Source organism: Falco punctatus (assembly GCF_963210335.1).
Source record: "Falco punctatus genome assembly, chromosome: 4".
Lineage (NCBI taxonomy): Eukaryota > Metazoa > Chordata > Aves > Falconiformes > Falconidae > Falco > Falco punctatus.
This window is the reverse complement of record NC_137583.1, coordinates 66,822,638-66,843,516: the sequence shown is the minus strand read 5'-3', so window position 1 is coordinate 66,843,516 and position 20,879 is coordinate 66,822,638. Positions and strand designations below refer to the sequence as shown.

Sequence of the window (20,879 nt, the reverse complement as noted above, 5' to 3'; positions counted from 1 at the left end):
CGATTTAAAAAAAAAAAAAAAGTCACTCTTGTCATAAAGCATGCCGTTATTGAGATGCTTAGCAAAATAAGTTAATACTAAAAGATCCCCCAACTTGAAAAGGATTTGGAACAAAAAGCTGGTTTATAAGGTTTTGATAGCTTGTTTCCATAGGCTTCTTTCTGCACATAAACCTTCCCTCAAGCATCACTGAAACTTACAAATGACACAGAAGTCATTTTCACACACTATTCATCATTTTTCACATACATAAACATAATTTCAACTAATAAATAACCCTTTAAATGGTTAAATTAAAATTAGATGTTAAGCTCCCACTTTTTCATTTAGCTTATTATTAAAATAGAGTATCTAGAATGTCCTTATTTTAACATCATTTCATTTCATTTTCACCTGGCAGGTTTCAACCAACACTGAACAGATTAGACATCCCTGTCTTTAAAAACCACCCGTCCCTGTACTGGATTATCCTTTACTAAATCTGCATTCAGATCCAGTATCCTCTCACATGTTTACTGTGTAACACTGAATATAATTAGTGGGTTCCACGACAGACAGCAAGATTTTGCACAAGGTGCAAGACAAAGTCACTGTACAACAACTTAGAGCACAGACTGCAACTCAATTTTCAAATGAGCCTCTGGTATTTTAGGAGACTGCATTCCTTTGACATCCTTACTGTCTCCCAGTACGTTGGAATAGGACATTCACCAGCCTGCACGAAGCAAACAAACCTTAAGGCAAAAAGCAAAAGAGGGAAAAAACTGTTTGGCATTAAAATGAGTATTTCTTGCTTTTCCAACACTTTAGATGTGTTTTGTGCTTAAAATCCTGCTGACCAGGAAAAATACTTCTGATTTTGGCACTTACGGAAATGAAGTTCAGAGCTCCGCTGGAAAAGCATTTTAAAATTAAATTCCTATTACAAGCTGGGCTTTTAACAGGACCAGAAGCTGCCTGTTTACGTATTGTCACCTCCAGCATACATACCTACCCAGCTGTTTGGTTTCCATGTTAAAGTTTCCAAATAAACCATAAGAAATCCCACATTTATTAGCATCCATCATTTATATTGGAGGGGAGAGAGATACGAAGTATTAAGACAAAATACCACAACTCCTCCTAAGCTCAGAAGATGCTGCCTCCACAATATACATGCTCGAGCACACTATCAGAACTTTGAAGTTTTGTTAGGGCTGCTTGAACCCCCTCAAAGTCATGTATTTTAATGACTTAAAACAAAAAGTATCTAATATTACATCACGTATAATATTTTTTTCTGGCAATGAAGAATAAAGTAGGAAGTCGAGTCTCAGCCAGACAAGACATACACACAACAGTTTAAGTCAAGACACTGGTTTAAAATGATACTTTAGAAGTTATAATAGGATGAAAAAAGAAAGTGTTAGTAGTTGGCATATTTATGTAAGAGTTATTTCATTTGAACAAAATAGGAGTTGTTTCTTTAGTAGCTGTTTAAGACCACACAAAAAAACCCCTGTAATTATGCCACAGTGCTTCCAAGATACTTTTTTAATTCTCAACTTTCAACTGAGCTAGAATAGGCTACAATCACTTTAATTTTAACATCATGATTCTGTTTTGCACAAGTGTACCATAGGATATTTTTTAGAAATACATCCAACCCACTGTGCCTAACTTCATGAAGCTATGAGATTTAAAATCACTTCTGACTGTTTTTTTTCATGCTAAAGGCAAGTACACAATTGTACTGTTAAAGACCATCTCAAAATCCCACAGATACTCAGTGATAGACTACATGTACTGCTTACACCAGAACTAAGCAAAGCAATGAAATTCTCATGGAAATCTCAACCAGGTTGCATCTTTTTTTCCCCCCTACAACTAAAAATAAGACATATTTGTCCTTTGACTGTGTTTCTTAGTCTGTTTTTATCTACTTGCAGACAGTTTGTTGGCACCCAGTTTCAGGGCAGAAAGCATGAAACACTCGGCCATGCATTTCTGCACTCTTTCTTCCCCTTTATTTTCCTTACACTAGCAAGATTTTTTTTTTCATTTTTAAGAACAGCTATTTCTGCAATTCAGTGTCCGAGTAAGTAAGTATACTTTTGTCACTTTAACATCTGTCTTAATGTTGAAACACAACATTAAGTCCGCAACTACCACTTAGATAAAATTAGACGTTAAACCAGTGATTTTTTTTTCAGATGACAGTTAAGAAAATATAAAAAGGATTTATTATTTCTGAAATTTTATTTACTTTGCAACAATTCTGAGACTGCACTCAAGCCCAGATCTAATCATACCAATGTCAACACAGAAGCCTGGTCCTCAGTGCTCAAATCACAGTTTAACACAATATATGGTGAAGCAAAGCAGCAGTTTCTGGACCGACAGTAAGGAGGAACTGCGAGAAGATGAAGTGGGAGAAGGACAAGCATAAAACTCCTCAGATCAGCTAAGGACATGGTATTTAAATACAGCCCTTCAAGCCACAGTAAAAAACTTTCCTCAGAAAATCAACTGCAAAGAAATAAATTGTCAGTGTAACATCTTATTTCCCCACAATGCGCGCTCTATGTTTTTTTAATAAACAGCACGCCAATGACAAGGAGCAGCTAGAAAGCACTCTGGCTTACAGCCTTCACGAATTCTGTATGGGGTATCATCACACCGTCAAGTTCGGACAAAATATGCTGAGGCTTTATATCTTTACAAAACAAGAAAATGAGAATAGAAGAGTTTAGAGAGATATTTTAGCAAAGCACTTGGGATTTTTTTCTGTTTCCATAAAAGACACACACACTCACACACAAAAAAAAAAAAAAAATCCAAGTACAAGCACATACTCAAGTTTTGCTCAACTGATGGTTACAATAGCAACTTATGAAGGAGAAAAAAGCAAAAAGGGATGCAATACAGTTTTTACACATACAGGTAAACAAAGAGTAAACAAACTTAAAGAAAAATTTAAGCCTTGGTGCATCACAACCCACAGCTTGCTATAGGAACAACAGCTCTCATACTTGGGAAGAGAAGGAACTGAGACAGACCTCTCCTCGTGAGAAAGCATGGAATAATAATAATAAAAAAAAATATCTCTGAAGTTTTACTTCCCTCACCGTAAACGTCCTCTCTTCTCAGGCACTCACATGAAGAACAGTACCCATCAGACTGGCAAAGGCAAGAGGAAATAAGCAAATAAAACTAAAGACTGTAGCTTGTTTCTGCGAAGGCTGCAGTGGATAACAGATTAGGATCTGCCACAGACACAGAGCGAGCAGCTGAGCTCAGTCGGTGAATGAGCAACAACTAAAGAGTCAGAAGGACAACGCTGCATGACAGCTGGGCCACCTGCAGGGCCACCGGCAGGGCCACTCTGCCTCTTCTCTCAGAGCTCAGGCTCCAGCTCCCCGCCTAAAGCAAGGCAGCCACAGAGCCTGGCTGTGAAAAGCATGCCTGGGAGGATGCAAGGAGATCCTCTGGCACAGCTTGTGGGCATGAGCATTAAGGAATAACACAATTACGGTATGAAAATTACAGAGCCTTACGGCAGCATGAAGATGCCACTAAAAGTTGAGTGCAGCACCTGGGAGGAGGATAAACACAAAGGCACAGCCAGGACCAATGGACTTATTTGGAGGACTGGAAAAAAAAGGTGGGGGACACAGTACGGGACAATATTGATGAGTACATCTCATGAAGTTTTTGAAAGTTTAGAGTTGGTAGTTGTACTACAAGGTGCAAATCAAGATCAAAGTGCTATCAAGAAACAGAACAGTGGCCCCTGATTTTTTATATCTTTACATATATAGGATATGTGTATATACATACAGGTGACTATGTATGTGCATGCACCTAAAGCACAAGGCAGTTACACATGACAGCCATCTATTAGCTCTTTGAATTGGATGCAGATAACCAGGAATTGATACAGATAGCGCAAGCATGTTGACAGATCATCAGGGGCAGGAGGGTATTACCGTTACTCAGTTTCAACAGGGAAAGCAGTCAAATCGAAGTCGCTCAAGAACCTTGTATTTAGTGTTGGAACACTTTACTACAGGATAAAGCTTCTTCTAAATACTTAAGGAACAAATAATGGTTATGTGCAACACGGTATGAAGTTTTTGTTGTAGCATAAATCATTACTAAACAATATCCTGACAATCTATCAAGCTGTCTAGAAAAAATGCATATGCACTATTAGATATGTTGAACAACCAGATGAGAGTCCAGAAAGTTAACATTATTTTTATTTTTATCAGACATAGTATTTTACTAGAACATTGCTTTACATTAGCACATTTGTTGCAGCAGTCTCATCACATCAATGACACTAAAAAGGCAGTGTGTCCTCCGATCCATCAAATTTGCAGGCTTTGCCCTAGGCTACTTACGACTATTCAAGCTGCAATAAAGGAGTATGTATGGGCTACTGGCATACCACTCAAGACAGCGCCACTCCATCTCAGTGCTGTACTGGCAATATAGAGCCGTGTGTAGAGCAGAAAAGTGATTCAACTGAACTATAATCAATGAAAGCAAGAGAAAGATGGCCACTGAATACAGTAGATACCACCAGAAAACATATGTGAAGCTCTGCTCTCCAGCACTGCACTTAAACAGAACACAGGGGAACAACTTAACTGAACCGGATGATCCAATGATCATCCAGAAACCCCAGGCAAACCATTAAAAAAGGGAACAATTAGAACTATGTTAGTTAAATTCATAAAGTAATATATAATTTCAGATTTAAGATAGGAGCTAGTAAGTTCTAATCATGGGTTCGATCAGTAACAGAGTTGAAGCCAAATAAAGTAACATCAAAATCCAACGTAAGCAATAATCTCAATTCATTCAGACAGCTCCTCAACTTCTAGCTTTCATTTACAGAAGTGTTTTATCAGACAGAGAACTACAATTAATTGAAATACAGCCTCCAAACACCTCTGCTAGTCTTCAGAGCACCATTGTGCACAAACTCTAAGTCTCTATCAAAAGAGTTTACAAAAGAAAACACAGGACAAGCAGATAAAAACTGTTGAAAGAAGAGAAAAAATACAAAAATTAAGGCTGCTTTACTTCTCAACATTCTCTCAGCCATTTCAGTATCAATAATTACCGTACCAACTTAAAAATCAGGAGTCCTCTGTATGCAGCACTAAACAGGCACCCACTAGCATGTAAGGTTTTTGCAAAGCCTTCACACATGAACTATTCTGTGTCTCCGTTCATAGTTTTCACCTCTTCTACACTATTTTCAGCACTATTATCTCCTTTAAAAGATGGGAGAGACCATCAACTGCACACTATTTAAAATACAGAAATACCATGAAGTTAGAGTTCTACAATTTTTTTTTCTCCATTTCCTACTACTGACATCCCCTATGTTTGTTTGATTGCTTCTTTGCATTAACTTAGCACTTTCATAAAACAATATACTAAAAGTTAGTGTCTTTCCCAAGAACTAGCTCAGAAGCCATATTAAAATAGAATAAATTAATTTGTATTTGTATTTGTAAGTGTAATCTAATCCTATGCTGCCCAATTACTCACCATCACAAAGAAAAATCTTCAATTCTTACTATCCTGAAAGACTGTTTTGTCCAATAGTGTTGTCCTTTAGCATTAGAACAAACTCCACATAAGGGCAAAACTCGTTTCTCTCTATCGCTTTTAAATCAAGCATAACTGGCAAGGCACGTCAGAGAAATATCAGCTGTTTGGGTACTAGATACGCATAGATTTTACTTTCCTTTTTTTAAGCACAAATGATTACTATTCCAGAGAGAGCTGCCTAAAAAAAAGAAAAAAAAAAAAAAGAAAAAAAGTGTTCTGCATTTTATTCTACCGAGTCATACGTTCCCTACCGTTTTGTCACACTGCTGTGAAACAAACGATACTTTCTTTAGAATTCTACGAAATAACAGCACATTTATTCCATAGGCAAGCACTGCAATATTAGCCAACTGCCTATATCTGTAACTAGGTAGAGGCATTCCAAAAGCAGTTTTTTATATTCAGAGTTAAGTGCAAGAACAAGATATGATCAAATACTCTCAAACAAAGCAATTTAAGTTTGTTCTGTGTCTGGAGGTTCCTAACTTAAAACTGACAGATGCACTGCCAAGTGAGAACAAGCAAGTCCCTGGTATCTCCAGCTACTTTCAGTTAAGGCAGCAGTCAGACAAAACACCCCTTCCTTGTCCTAGGGCTGCTTTTCTGTTGAAGCATTTACTCCACCATCCATAAAGATTCTGCTGTCATCCCTGCTGAGGGTGGTATTTTGCACTACTTCAAAAGAAAATGCAGGTGAGACAGCTGGCACCAAAACTCATATTGCACACTAGAAATTACACTTATCTAGATGAAAGAAAAAAAAAGAAAAAATCAATTCCATGTTATGATTTATTCCTTAAGCACTGCAGCTTGAGATTCATTTGAGCTAGTAAGCAGTTCTATCAGGATGAAAGGCACAAGTTTATTAATGAAGTTGATGCCTTGGAAGTTCCACTTTATCATTTTCTGCATGAAATTAAGGTAAGTAGGGGTGAAAAATCATAAGATGGTATTGGCAATTGCAGAATTTTAAGAGTGTTCTAGATGTTTGTTTCAATTCTGAAAGCACAAAATGAAACTGCATGTACCAAGTAAGTAGTCCTGTAGTGTACTCAGCTAAGCATTCAAACACCAGTATTAGAACAAGCCAGTCAACTAAAACTAACTTGTCTCCCACATTATGTTTTTTTGACAGTTGCCTTACATAAATTATACTTGTGTTTGTTGTGGCTTTTTTATTTTTCCAAAGGTCAATCTGATTTGCAGCAGGGATGTTCAGAGGAGCATACAGGCTGCAGGCAGTGTTAGTGGGACACAGTGCCCTCTCATTCTAGGGCACTTACATCCAGAATTACTCGGACCAAGAGGGACAACTATCTGCTAGCTGACTTACATATTAAAAATACTGAGACAGGGCTCATCCCAAACAGCATCACTGTGAAGTCAAACTATCCAGACCTGCTGTCACTGGGAAAAGGGGGGGGAAAAGACAAAAAAAAAACCACCAAAAAAAACCCACCAAACAACAAAAAAACCAACCCACATCACAAAAAAAAAAAAAACAAACAGGAAAAGTACTTCTTAAAGGTTCTAAACAGACAATGTTGAGCTAGTGATGTAACTTAGAAAGCACTTCAAGCTGTTCACAAAGTTCTAGCAGCAGTTACTGAAATTAAAAAAAAGAATTTGTTTTCATGTTTTACAAAATTCCTTAAATATATAAATATAAAGCTTTTAGTTTCCTGCCATTCAAAGTTATTCTTCATCTCATTATAATGGGCACATTTCCACATCTACGATCATTAGAATAAAAACATTTATTTTAAGGAGTTGAGATTAAAAAGATGGTACTTAAAACATATTTCAAAATATACATGCCACCATTAATCTGCAAACATGCTCGATTTCTTTAAGAAACATGCTCCTGCATATAGTGTGCTTCCCTCCTACTGTCAAATTATTTATTCCTTGGAAAAATGAATTCAATAAAAAAATAGAAGCAAATGAATTCTCAGCCCCACAAAACCAGTAACAGCCATTTATTTTAGAGGTTTAATGTTTGACCAACAAAGTCTAACACTAATGCCTTGCCACCAGTTTTTCAACTAAGTGACAAAGTCAAGAATGCTAAGATCTACAGAAGAAGTCTCACATCTTCTAGAAGAAATACACAAAATTTTGTTTTCTCAATTAAAAAAAAAGTTACAACAATCCTACAGAAACTGCAGAGGTAAGACAAAAAGATCTCTTTGCAAGATCTTTACTGCTCAGAATAATCAAAGAAAACAGCTATCCTAGTGATAATCCCCTTTAGTGCTTCACAGTTTATGCAATAGTCAATTACTAAAGAGGATGAAAGACAGAACTATCTTTGCAAATAGGTCACTGTCTATATTTATAATGATTAAAACCAGCCTGCTGCTAAAAGTAACTTTTAATAAGCATAGAAATTAACATTAAGACAGTGCACATATTTTACTCGTAAATATATTCCAGTCTCCTATGACAGAAGGGGAAGTAACACTCATCAGAAAGTTACTTCATGTAGGTTATGCATTAGCATTACTGAAAGCAGATTTTAATTTCTGTCTGTAACTTCATTCCAAAGTATCATCGTTAAAGATAACACCATTCTTGAAATGATATCTGAACTTACCCAACTCTCTCCCTGTCTCCACCCCTTTCCTCTCTAAAGTCTGTTAGCAGATTTCTACCTGCAAACACTGCCCAAAGCTCCTTTTCAAGAACACTTTTAACGACTTCAACTTTTCTTTCTTGTTCAGGCATGCCTAAACACATTAATTTTTTTCTTCAGCAAAACTACTCCGGGTTCTACTGCACACTACTGGGACCTCCCATCTGCTGCTTTCAAGTATTGTCCACTTTATTCTGCTGTAGAATTCTCCTCTTCCAAAATTTTCCTTTTTCCCCCCCATCTCTGGCCTCTCTGAGGAGTATTTTCTGCCCTCCCCGTGGGATCACAACATCACAACTGATACCTTTTTCCTAAAATTTTACTGACTTTTACTGATTCTCACAGCTTCAAGTGCCACCACCGCATCAGTGACTCTTACACCCAGCTATGCACTCCTGAACCATTTCATTCAATTCCAATTCTACCTGCAGTTACTGTCTCCACCAGAGATTTAAATCCGGTTAAATTGGAGCTTGTTTGCCCTCAAGCCTTACTTCCTCTAATTACCTCCAGCCTTCCTACAGTTCAAGTCCATAAACTAACATCTGATCCTTACAATGCCTTATGCACCGGAATTGCACCCAATAGTTGGAATTTCTTTGCATAAAGTGTCAAGAATATTTACTACCCAGTCCTGGTCTTCTTGACCAGATCATTTGCTTACATCTTCATTAGCAAATTCTTCTGCTCATACTGTTGCCCCTCTATCCATCATTTCACATAATAGTTCAACTGCTAAAAAAAAAAAAAAAAAAAAAATCCTTCCTTTACGCAGTACTTTGGAGACTCTGGATCTTCCAGTATTTCCACAGCCAGCAAGCCTATGAGCTCAAGACTGTATAGCTGCAGAACCTGCACTTCATTACTGGAAAGGAGAAGGAGGATAACCTTCAGAGAATAACGTAGCCACCTCTTAGAAGAGTCTCTTAACAGAAACATTCCTCTGCATCTCGTACATTTGTACTCGGGATAGCAAAAACACACTGAAGGTTGGGCTAGGGCTTAATACTAGTGTCACCTCAACACACCCCAAAGATCACCTAGGCAAAGGTGTTATTACAAAGGTCATTCTAGCTTCTAATCTTACAAATTTAAGAGAAAACACCTGTAGCTTAGACTTTATTGTAATGCAGACCGCACAAAAATGAACTCCACAGCAGGCAGGGGAGGGAGAACCACAGTCAGTCTTGTGAAGTGAAATCCTGTTTGTGCGTGAAAGCTGGGAACTTGATGTTCTCACTACAGACTAAGAGCTATAAAAACAGCTTTCTGAGCCATTAATTTCTGCACAGCTGATTTCTACTAAACAATGCTCATTATTGAAAGAATTTTAAAAAAACGCGAGGCTGTTCCAGTGAGAAGGCTGGCATTCTGGATATCTAGACTGAGCTAACAGTGACATCAGTGCTACTATTGCTATAATCCCTATGGCTACTAAATGTCAAATATTTTCAGTGTATTTAAAGAGCTTGTGATTGTGCACAATGAGGTTAAGTTACTTCACAGTTTTAAAATACAACAACTGCAAGGTACAGTGGGCATCTGCACTCTTGTCACCCAAGACCACAACAATGGCAAGTTCTTCAGTAGTATCAATCAAAAACTGCCATGCTTTTTCCACAGCCAAAATTTAGCATTTTTAGGATTTGTACTTAGTGTTGTGAAAGCTCCCATTCTTCAGACCTTCCATAACCCAGTGAAGTCTACAAGTATGGGCACAGCTGCCCCACTGAAATCCAAACTTATAAATAGGTTGTAGCATTGAGTCAAGTATATTTGGGAGGATGGGAAGGTGAAAAAAGGGGAAAAGACTAAGTTTCACTGCATCAACAGTCACAAAGTCCAGTAGAAACTGAGCAGCAGGCCACATTTTTCTTATTGACAAAAGACACCCAAGTAACATTAATTTAATGTACTTCAGAGGAGATACATCAAACTATAGTCAACATATAGTAGAAGGAAGTGTCTTAACATACAATCTAAACTTTAGTGTGGTAAACTATTTAAAGTAGGATATACCTTTGAGACATGTTTCTAAAATACGTAATAATTATTTTATCTTTCCAAGTTCTAAGTGGCTCATATCAACTACAGTTAGCTAGGACACCGCTTTAAAGAAAGTACAGGAAAACTGTACAATCTTCATGCTGCACAAGCAAGAAATTACTAAAAAGAAATTAAATTCAGTAATCCTATTTATTCCTTATTATTTGGGGGGAGGATGGGGGGGGGGGGCGGGCGACAGGGGAAGTGTTACAATAAAACTGCCATAAAAGATACAAATATTAGAAGCATGAAGTCCCACAACTAAAACTCTGCATTTCAAGAATAAGGCCAAAACCAGAGTAAGATATTGAAAAACTACTGATTCTGAGTATTTCAATAAATGTGTGTGTATACACATACACAAGCTCATACAGTTCAAGACTACATAATCACCCAATCAATCCTGTATCTTTAAGATCTTCCCACACTCACTCATTAACTAAGCAGCTTTGTCTTAATTGTGTCGTATTAGCAAAGTACCAATTCACAGCTTTCCATGGTAAGATTTTTATTTTTAAAGTTAGCATCAACTTTCATTTGAACATCACGCTCTGTACTCTGAATACATGCTGGCAAGCAGGACATACTATAATGATCAGTTTGTACCCAAGCGACAACAGTTTCACACTACAGAGTAAGAAAGTTCAAGACTAGGGAGCTTTTAACCTTAGAATTACTTTAAAATCATTTAACATCTCCCTACAGAAAGACGGGGGGGGTGTGTGTGTGATGTGGGGGAGTTATCTATATACATACATAATCATATGTATGTACATGTACATCATTGGTTCAACAACAAACCTGGATTACAGTAGACTAATCAACTTGGTTACCCGTACCAGAAGTGACCTGATTATCTAAGTCAGAGTGATAACCTTTTGTTGGGGGCGGGGGAGTCCTGTTAAAAAAAAAAAATCAAAAAGTGAGAGAAACCACTTTACTAAGGAAAAAGGCAATCAATGCTCGGTTTCAGTCTGAAGTGGGAGTACATCATTCCTGAGATTCTTCCATACTAATTAACAAACTCACATGTTTTAAATTTTAATCCAGAGCGAAGTTGTAAGGAGCAGAATTGGCAAGGCTGACTCATTACAAGTGTCTACAAATAAAATGATCAAGCCAGAAATTAAACTCCATATAAATCTCGAGGGTTCCATTTTAAACTATTAAATCCACTAGTATACCAATTTACAACTTTCACACTATCTATCCACATACTTGGGAAAAGCTGACAGTAACTAGCACTATTATTTCAATAAGCCAAGAGGTGAAGTGTTACTGCAGTAGGCTTCCTTCCTCTGGAAGAAAATATAACCCAAATTCAGTGTCATCTCAAAACAATCTTAATGAAGAATGAACAAAACAGAACATTACTGTAATGTTCAATCACAGGCTAACGTAAATGGAATTAATCCCCAAAGCCAAGTACTTCTGCAAGGAATAAAGCTATACACATCAACTGTTTAGACTTCAATAACCAGTTCATGCCAATAGGACATTTTACTTAATCTGAATTTATCAGGAACAAATCTCAAAGCAGCAGCAAGCAATTATGGCAATAAGGAAATGAGAGAAAAAAAGAAGAAAAAAAACAACAAAAGACACACAGAGACCCCTAAGAGGGGCCATTTTTCAGCTTACCTGCACTTGTTCTGTGGAGCTACTACTGAGTTCATCTCCAGACTCTGAATCGTGGTGAATCTTTTCTGAGCCTTCTCCTGCTGAATCACAAGATTGTTCATGTAAAAAGCTTGTCTTCTCTATTTCCAAGAACTCTGGACATGGGAAGTGACCCATGGAGATGGTTCTATACTGATTGGAAACCTTGGGAGACTGCAACTCATTGTTAAGTTTTCCATTGTTTTGGGTAAGGTCCAGACTCAAACCAAGAGTTTGACCAGGGCTATTGTTTGGTCCCAGATTTTGGTTGGCATCCCGAACTAAGCAAGACACTTGAACTGGAGAAGATTTTCCAAAACTAGAAAGCTCTGGTGACTTATTCACATTTTCTGTCGATCTCTGTAATCCATGTGTCAACTTCAAAGCATTATTTGGCAGCATGCTTGCCTGCTTCACAGGTGGCATCAGCGCTTTTCGTGGTATTTCCTTCACATACTGTGCTGGCACATAAAAAGGTTTGGAATTTTCATCTCTTTTGACTTGCCACCAGTCATCGTTAGTCTTTTTCACTAAGATGTATTTCTCTCCTTGTTTAATCACAATTTTCTTGTCCTTAGCCTCATACTCATAGTCGTACTCCACTTCAATGTACAATTGTCCTGGAAGGATCTTCCCACCTTTATCAGCCATTTCTATTTGAAAAGATTTCACCTTTTCAGGCAAAAGGTAAGCCACATTCTGTTTCAGAAGTGTTAGTTTCCTGTTGATAATCAGAGCTGTAAGGCAAAAAAAAAAAGTTATAAAGTGATTGTTTAGAAGCACTTCAGAGGAAAATAATTTCAAAAATACACCTGCCTATACAATTTGTCAACGTCAGACTAATTAATTGATGGAAACATGCAAGACTTTCAGATATCTTTCACAGTGATAAAGCAGAAAGTCAGTAGAACAACTTAGTCACTGATTTAATTCTCCTATTCACACATGCCTCCTGCTATCAAGTGGCTCATTAAGCCTGTTGTTTCTATTACTAAATAATGTTGATTGATCATTGGGGGCTTGCTGAGGGAACCAGTCTGAGTCAATCCCTTGCTTACACACAGACTTAATTTCTTCATAGAACTGTGTTACTACACTGGTTTTAATAATACTCCCCTTTTGAATATTTTTATTTGCTTATTTTGATTCCTCTTTCACTTCAAGAGCCCCTTCAGAGCATGCAAAACTCCTTACAAAATCCCTGAAATCTTACTCCAACACTACACCCCAGTCATCAGATTCAACATGGATGGGCTGGCAATCCTTGAACCACCTGCCTAACCTTCACCTAACTGGAGAAGGAGATGGCTGGGGAGCTAGGTGACCCACACTGTCCAAAGCTGCAGATCATGTTGCCTGTGCATCTAGCCGTTGTCTACAAGACAAGTGGTATGATTGCTTTATTATTTATTTCTTTAAATTGCTAGTATAATTGCAATATAGAATTTCATCTATGACCACGGTAGTATTAGATTAAAGGATTCAATGTTTCCAAGATACTTTGGTTTCAGTGGTTTAAATTCTGCATACTTCCTTTGCTCTTAAGGGAGCTTTTTGTGGTATTTACCTTACAGAAAGTCTGATCTAAACAGAAGTTCAAAGGCTAAAACAGAAAACACAAACAAGAAACCCAACAATAATGAAGCAGGACTACAAAACAAAAATGGATAACAAACGAAAGGATAATACACAAATTTTGAAAAGGACTTTCAGCATTTTATAATCCAGACAACCACCATTGTATCCACACCCATGAACTACAAGTCCTCTCTCAACATATAGTGTCAGTCTCAATTCATGAGTGGATAACCATCAGTCTTGCCAACTTAGACTGAACATAACATAGTAAGTTAGCATAAAATACAAGATTTCTTAATCTTGAAAATCAAAGCAGGTAAGTAAAGGGGAAGATCTCCAGTATTCAAAGAGAATGTAGGAGAATTCAAGTAACATGCTGCCACATTTAACCTTACAAAGATTAAACAAATAAATCTTTTTGGAAAAAAATGCTTGTTTCCCAAATGAGAAAAAATACACAGAAACTTGCAGCTCTGCAAGTTATGACTTTGTGATAAGATTTGTAGCATCTACCCTGCCACAGAGTGGACAAATGCAATTCCATGCAGGCACACACAAGGAGAAAGAACTCTGCTAAGGACAGAAAAAGCAAAAAGGACTTCTGGGGAGAACTGAAGCAGACATGCCCAACAGTTCTTCAATTTTTCTTTCACCATTTCTGCTATTTGGTCTGAGCCTTTGGGGGTGGGGAAATCAACACATTTCCCACGTAACTGTAAAAAAGAAGCTAAAAAGCTCAAGCATGAAGCCATACAGAAGTGCCCATCTTTAAACTGTGTCCTTCTCTCCCACAGTCCATCTTCTCTTACTTCCAGGAACCATTTCCTACAGGTAACTTGAAAGCTACCACCATTTGCAAGACTTCACATGGAATCACAAATACAGACTTAAAATTTTATCAAAAACCTGGCAGAAGGATGGTACCACGTTCAACAAAGCTGACGGAAGGAACACAAAGCAGTACAGAAGAAAACTAGTATTCTGGTGTTTACTATAAAATGGTACATTGAAATTCACAGCATTACAGTCTATTTAGAGCCTTGGTACAAAAACTTTTTTACCTGCTGTTCTACATAAACGGGTACTTTTAAGTGCAACTCTGCATTTGGCTAGCAAGGGTAGCAGAAGATAAACAAATTGCAGCCATTCCCACTCTCCTCCTAATTTGGGAAGCTCTGCCATACAATCGTCATTTTTTTCCCTGTTACTAAACTTGACTCCCCTGAACACTTCTTCAAAGCTGCTAACGACCCCTTACACTTCAAGGTCATATACCAGAAAAATGTGTTTCTGAGTTAGTCTGCCTCTACAGTCTGCTACCTTGGAAGGTGAAATGGAGGATGAGGAACCATTCACACTGTTTTTTCCTTCTCCCACACGGAAACAAAACAAAAACAAAACAAAACAAACCCATAAGGCTGTGGTTGCCCATAGGGCTACCAAGTGTTTAAAACCTTGGGGTTTTCATTTCTCTTTGGTCAGTACCATAGAACTACTTATTGGGAACACACACTTATCTTTCAAGACAGGTAGGTTCAGTAAGTTGCATAAAAAACTCCAGAATTTTAAGAAATACAAGTCAAGTAAGATACAGTAGCTACAAAAATAGCTCTATACCCTTTTGAGGTCAGTTTTGCAGCCCCATCCCTTTAAAAAAACCCAACCAAAACAAAAAAAAAACACTATCACCCAACAAAAATAAGTTGCACAATTTTTGTTCTTTCATCCAAGCTGCAAATATCAAGTCAGTAGCAAACATCTGGTAATGCTGAACATACGAACAAAAGGAGACAGGCTATATTCCGTGTTTGGCCAGAACACTAGAACAGTTTTATAAACAAGCAAGGCTCTGATTCTCCATCTCAACGGAGAAAAGCAAGAGTTACCTACAGTACAGGTGAGAAATCCTTCTCCGTAAGTTTAACAAATATCAAGATGAACCCTGTAGGTCTGCAAACAACTACCATTGCCTGGATTTCACAGACCCAAATACATTTTTTTTTTTTTTTTTAATGCAGCTGTTGTGCCACAGAAGGTAGACTGCCCACTGCAATGTCCTTTCAAGGGTCCACCTATCTGTCTCACGGAACTCGAGTTAAAGAGCCATGGAAGCCTTGGCCAAACATCTACTGCAACAGGCTTAGAATAATTCAGATGTGAATACAGTACTGACTTTTGGAGCACCAACTTCACCTCTGCTGCTAGTCAACAACTGAAGCAATACGGCAGATCAGGCCTTGTAACCTCACTGCATTATTTTTTTTCTTTACTATTACCTGTAATGCTGGATGGCACCCACTTTCGTAAAGAAGGTTGAAAAACCCTAATTAGAGGACGATAAGCATGAAAAATTGTTTACTTCCACAGAAGACATCTGTAAGCTTAAACACCTTAAATAATGTGGCAATACCCAAATACGAGATTAATAACAACAACTGGCCCCACTAACAAAGACCTAAGAAAACTTACTTATTATTATTCCACCAAAATGCAGACTCGGGCCACACTGTTGTTCCGGTGAAGAAAAACCCGATTACTACAGAGTAACTAATGTGAGGTGGGCTACGTGCCCCCGCGGCGGCACATCGCGGCGGTGCAGGGAGCGCTTCTGCTGCCCGGGAGGGGACCCCCGCGGCTGGGCGCAGCAGCCCAGCACCTGCCCCGCTCGGGAAGAGGATCTTCCCCTGGATACCTGATTTCCGATGGGAACCGTTCCCACCTCTTACTCAGCAGCTAAGGCTGAGTAAGGCTGGCAGCCTCCAGTGTTTGTGGCGGTCTGCTCCTCCTCCTCCTCCCCTCCCCCGCCCCGGGGGGGCGGCGGGGGGGAACGTCGCATCGAGGCGGGGGTCTTGCACACAAAACATTTGCCTCTAGCTAGATTTTAGGGACATCCACACAAAACGAGGCCTTTTCCAAACAGACCCCCATGTGCCAGCTTGAGCCCCTCGGAGGGACTGGGTCGCCCTAGGACAGGCTTGCCTCTGGGCGAGCCCGCAGCTCTCCCAACCCAGCCCCTCCGAGGGGCTCAAGCTGGCACATGGGGGTCTGTTTGGAAAAGGCCTCGTTTTGTGTCCCCCGCAGCATCCCACCTTCACTGCAGAATGACCCTCACTTCGCTGGTCTTGAAACACACGTAAATGGTCTTGAAAGAAGCACGGTCCCAACACAGCCACAGAATCCTAAGTGTGATCATACATGATACAAATGCAATCTGATCATGTATCATAGCTAATATGACCACCCCTAACTTCACCATTTCCCCAGAACTCACGACCAAAAATCAGGAGGCACGCAATAGGTGTTCCACATCTTGAAATTATCAGGCACCAAGTATTTTCTTCTGATCTTCTAGAACCAGGTAACTGAGACTGCAGGTACATTAAAAATACTTTTTGGGGTTTTTTTCTTACTCGTCATGGCTATGGAATTGTTACTTATTTAAAATACAAACAGATAATAAATTATTTAAAATGCCACTGAGAATGTTAACCGATTGCCTTAAAATTCTTCCTGTGACCTTGTTCACGGTGTCCTACAAAGCAGCAGCAGTTGACTTGTGTAATCTTTTTCCATTTTCAGCATCAAACTTCACTCACTACTAAAATGAACCCTTCCGCAGTGCCGATACAGAAATAAACTCAATTACTGAAGCTAAATTAGGATAAGTTCTTAACAGTTCAGGCCAGATTAGATCCCCTGGCTACAGCTCACTAAACTCTATGATTGCTGCTTCTCCCCGGGCAGTTTTTTTAGGAGTTCAAGCCGTACTGCACAACCACTGCTTGGCAGCCCGGTCCCACAATAACCTCGTCGGAATTCAACCCTATTCATGCCTTTCTTCCCAAGGGGCTCCACTCCTTTCCCGCACAACTCGCTCCTCTGCCAGTACTTACATGCAGACAACCAGCCCTCACCAGCGCCTATAAAAAACGCCTTCTACGAAGTGTACATCCACAGCATGCAAAAGTTGTGCAAAAATAGATGCAAAGATGCAAATGCAAACAACAGATATAGACAAAACACGACCGCTTACAAGCTTATGAAAACAAGCTTAATCCTTAACTGTTTCCTCAGAGATTACTAACCCAGCAGTCAAGCACTATTTTCAAATAAAATAGCTTCCCAGCGCTCACACGTCCTTGAAAATTAAAGGCATAATAAGTAACCATTTAATAATTGCCAATGACTCAGAGCACTGAATAAGCGATGCATTTTAAACAACTGTCAGGACAACTTCTCAAGCCACGCTGCAGCACCCCACACCTTGACGAGCTTCCAGCGCATCACCAGCCCACTCGCCCCTCGTTGCGGGCTTTTGTTAAGTTGCTGACTCCAAGGACCGGCTGCAAATAGCGCGGCAAACACGCCCCGGCCGCCCCCACCAAGCCCCCCGGGGCTGCCGCGCTCAGGTTAACCCAGAGGCGCCCAACGCCCCGGCTCCGCGGGGCGCCCGGGGAGGCCGCCCGGGAGAGGCCGCCCAGGCGCCGCTGCCCGCCGCCTCCCTTTGTCTCCCGCCGGCCGCGGCCCCCGCAGGTGAGCGCCGCTTGCACAAGGCGGGTCGGGCGGCCCTGCCCGGCCTCCGCGCCGCCCCGGCACCGCGGGCCCACCGGCAGCGCCCAGGTGCGGAGCTGCCTCCCGCCGCCGCCACCAACGACGACTCGGCGCTGCCGGCGACGCCGGGGGAACGAAGCCGCCGCCGCCACCGGGGGCACCGCGGGGCGGCGGCGCCGCCCAGACCCCCCGCCGGCCGCCTGGCACAGGAGGCGCTCCCCGGCGGCGGCCCGGCAGAGGGAGGGCGGCGGCAAGGGGCCGGGGCCACCGCGGCGAGCCAGTCCCGGCGCGGCCGTGCCCGTGCCTGTGCCCGTGCCCTCCGCAGGGCCACCCTGCCCTGCCCGATTGTCCCGGCGGCGCCGCGCTTCTCCCCGCCCTCCCCCTTCCTCCTTCCCCCGCGCCGGGCCGAGAGGCGCGGCCCCTTACCTGCCTCGGCGGCGCGGCCGGGCCCAGGCCCCGCTTCAGTCGCGGCCGCTCTTTGCTCGCTGCTCGCCCTCCCCGCCAGCCGCTGCCCCGGCGCCCGCCCGCCCCGCGCCCAGTGTCAGCTCCGGGGCACGGCGGCGTCACCGCTCCCCCGTCACGTGCCGGGGGCGGGGCGCGGGGCGGGGGCAGGCGGAGGTACGGGGGGTGTGGCGGGGGGGCGGGCGCCGCGTGCCCCGGTTCCCGCCGGCCCCGGACGGCCAGGCAGCGGTGGCGCGTGGGTCTCGCCCCGCCCCGGCGCGGTGCGGTCAGCGGCGTGTGCGGGGCCCCGCCCGCCCGGGCACCTCGCGCTTCGCCGTGCGGCCGCCGGGGCCGGAGGCGGGTTCGTCGCGGGGTCCCGCGGAGCCGACCTCGACAGCGTGCCCGGGGGCCCGGCGCTGAGCCCCGGCACCGCCCCCGCCGCCCGCTCGGGGGCCCGGTCTCGCCGGCCCGGCTGGAGCTGGGCTCCGCGGGAGGCCGGCCCGGCAGCCCCCTCCCCGGCGAGAGAGCTGGGGGGGCCGCAGCCCGGCGGGCGGCGCGGGGCCTGGCCTCCGGCGGGACGCAGCTCCCGGTGCGGAATGGGTGAGCGCACGGGTGACCCCCGGTGCCGCCCGCCGGGCTCGTCCTCTGCTAAAGCAACCCGGTGCCGCCGCCCGGGCGAGAACCGCCCCGACCCCCGTGGCAGAGTCGGTGCCTCGGCCTCTCTGTCAGTAGCAAAGAGAACAGACGGACGGAGAACAGGAGCTACAGCCCTTCCTCGCTGCAACCGGGGGTCACTGGTAACGGAAGAAACCTCCATTCTTAAACAGTCTGACCAAAAATAACAAGAAACAGTCCTATCCAGTTATTCCCAGTTAATTTGCTTGGCATATCTTATTATGCTGGTAAAAGCTGTCAAACATCCAGTTTGGGAATGCTTAACATGGCCTTCACAGCATTTTCAAATTGTAAGGAATCTTATCTTTCTCTTTCAAAAAATAATGATATCCCGTCCTCGTGGTTGCAGAGACAACCTTGAGAGCGTGAACTGGCCGTAGCGGATCCAGTGCTATCTGAACGAATCTGCAAACATCCTGCAACAACGGCACCAAGATGCGTAAACTGTCTGCCTTCTATTAATCTAATCAAGGCTAATGTTGGCCGTAATTTTCTTTGATTATTGTAACACACAGAAGGAGGAAGGAGATAGTAAAAGGTGGGGAAGAATGAGTTTACCAAAGCGAAAGGCGATGAGAAGAGACCTGAGGAGCGCAAGCAGGAGAAAGGGACCAAAAAGGTAGAAAGAGCATCAATAGTGCAGCTGAGCACGTGGGCACATTTTCATATTGAATGTTATTTCCAATACCAATATTTCCTTCATGCCTCGCATCAGGTGTATGTGACAACATGCAAGGCAAGCAGTAAACACTGCAAATACCTTAAAGCTTTGCTTCTGTGTGGTTTAGCCTGAATACTTGTGAAACATCCCCTTGTCACCAAGGAGGATCGTCTGACTTGGGGCTGCCTGTCCACAAGATGTCATTATTAAAATCTTGTTGATACTGTAAGGTTGATACCACTGTCCCACCTACCCTTCTCAGCAGTTATTCACAGTCTGGAAAAACAGACTAGAGACTTGTATTTCTTAGATTGTGAGGGAAACGACATCTTGTATGCAGATGTCCGTTATTTATCATTAAAAGGCAAAAAGACATGTTAAAAGGACTGTAGTTTTGTATTCATACTTACATTTTTGTAAGTTATATGAAAAAGATACAGAGTTATTTGGGGTATGGTGTTCAGTTGGGTGTTTTTGTCTAATGGGATTCTATCTGTATGCGCAGTTCTGTGGTGGAAAATAATATACTTGAGACACTTGGGTATTTCGGAGTAATCTGGCTATATTTTACCTACTGACATGCCTGAGGTATACATAAAAGCATCTCAAAAATCATAGTAACCGTGATGTAATTATCCTTCGGTGCTGCCGAGGCCTCACTAGAATGCTGCAGGATATGGCATTAGTGATTCAGACTGAGGCACTCTTCCCTCTGAGTCAGCGTTGAACCAATGGTCCCACATAATATCAACATGCATAACAGAGCAGAAGGTGCCAGAAGATACGTAATTTAAAGTCCCTGCCCAAGTGCAGTCATGAAAGATTCCACATTACAAATAAATTGTCCAGCTCAAGCTCCAGTTTTAGCATCTGTGACATACTCTGCCTGTGATTTCTGTATCTAAGAGCTGAAGTTCACAACCTTTACTGACGGTGATTTGTTTTTCCTGGAGATGTAGGGTGGCTGTCATACTGACACCTTAGATGGTACTGTATGCATGTGTTAGGTGGAAAAATCCAGTA

At 42.0% G+C, this 20,879-nt stretch overlaps 1 protein-coding gene across 13 annotated transcripts in view; it reads right to left on the bottom strand.

Annotated features, from left to right (window-relative positions):
* The window catches only part of ARHGAP12 (Rho GTPase activating protein 12), a 76,945-nt gene extending 58,287 nt beyond the window's left edge, over nt 1-18,658 (bottom strand). For 3 of the 13 annotated variants that reach the window (XM_080384301.1, XM_080384313.1, XM_080384305.1), the window contains exons 1-4: nt 16,800-18,406; nt 16,641-16,707; nt 15,805-15,851; nt 11,933-12,687 (exon numbers count right to left, since the gene is read on the bottom strand). In XM_080384301.1, coding sequence (XP_080240427.1) covers nt 11,933-12,687; nt 15,805-15,851; nt 16,641-16,707; nt 16,800-16,908 — 978 coding nt within the window. In that variant the 5' untranslated portion in view covers nt 16,909-18,406. Of the gene's footprint in view, nt 1-11,932; nt 12,688-15,804; nt 15,852-16,640; nt 16,708-16,799; nt 18,417-18,505 lie in introns of those variants that run through there. The other 10 variants (XM_080384307.1, XM_080384312.1, XM_080384306.1 and 7 more) reach the window with 7 other exon arrangements.
* Between the last annotated feature and the right edge of the window lie 2,221 nt (nt 18,659-20,879).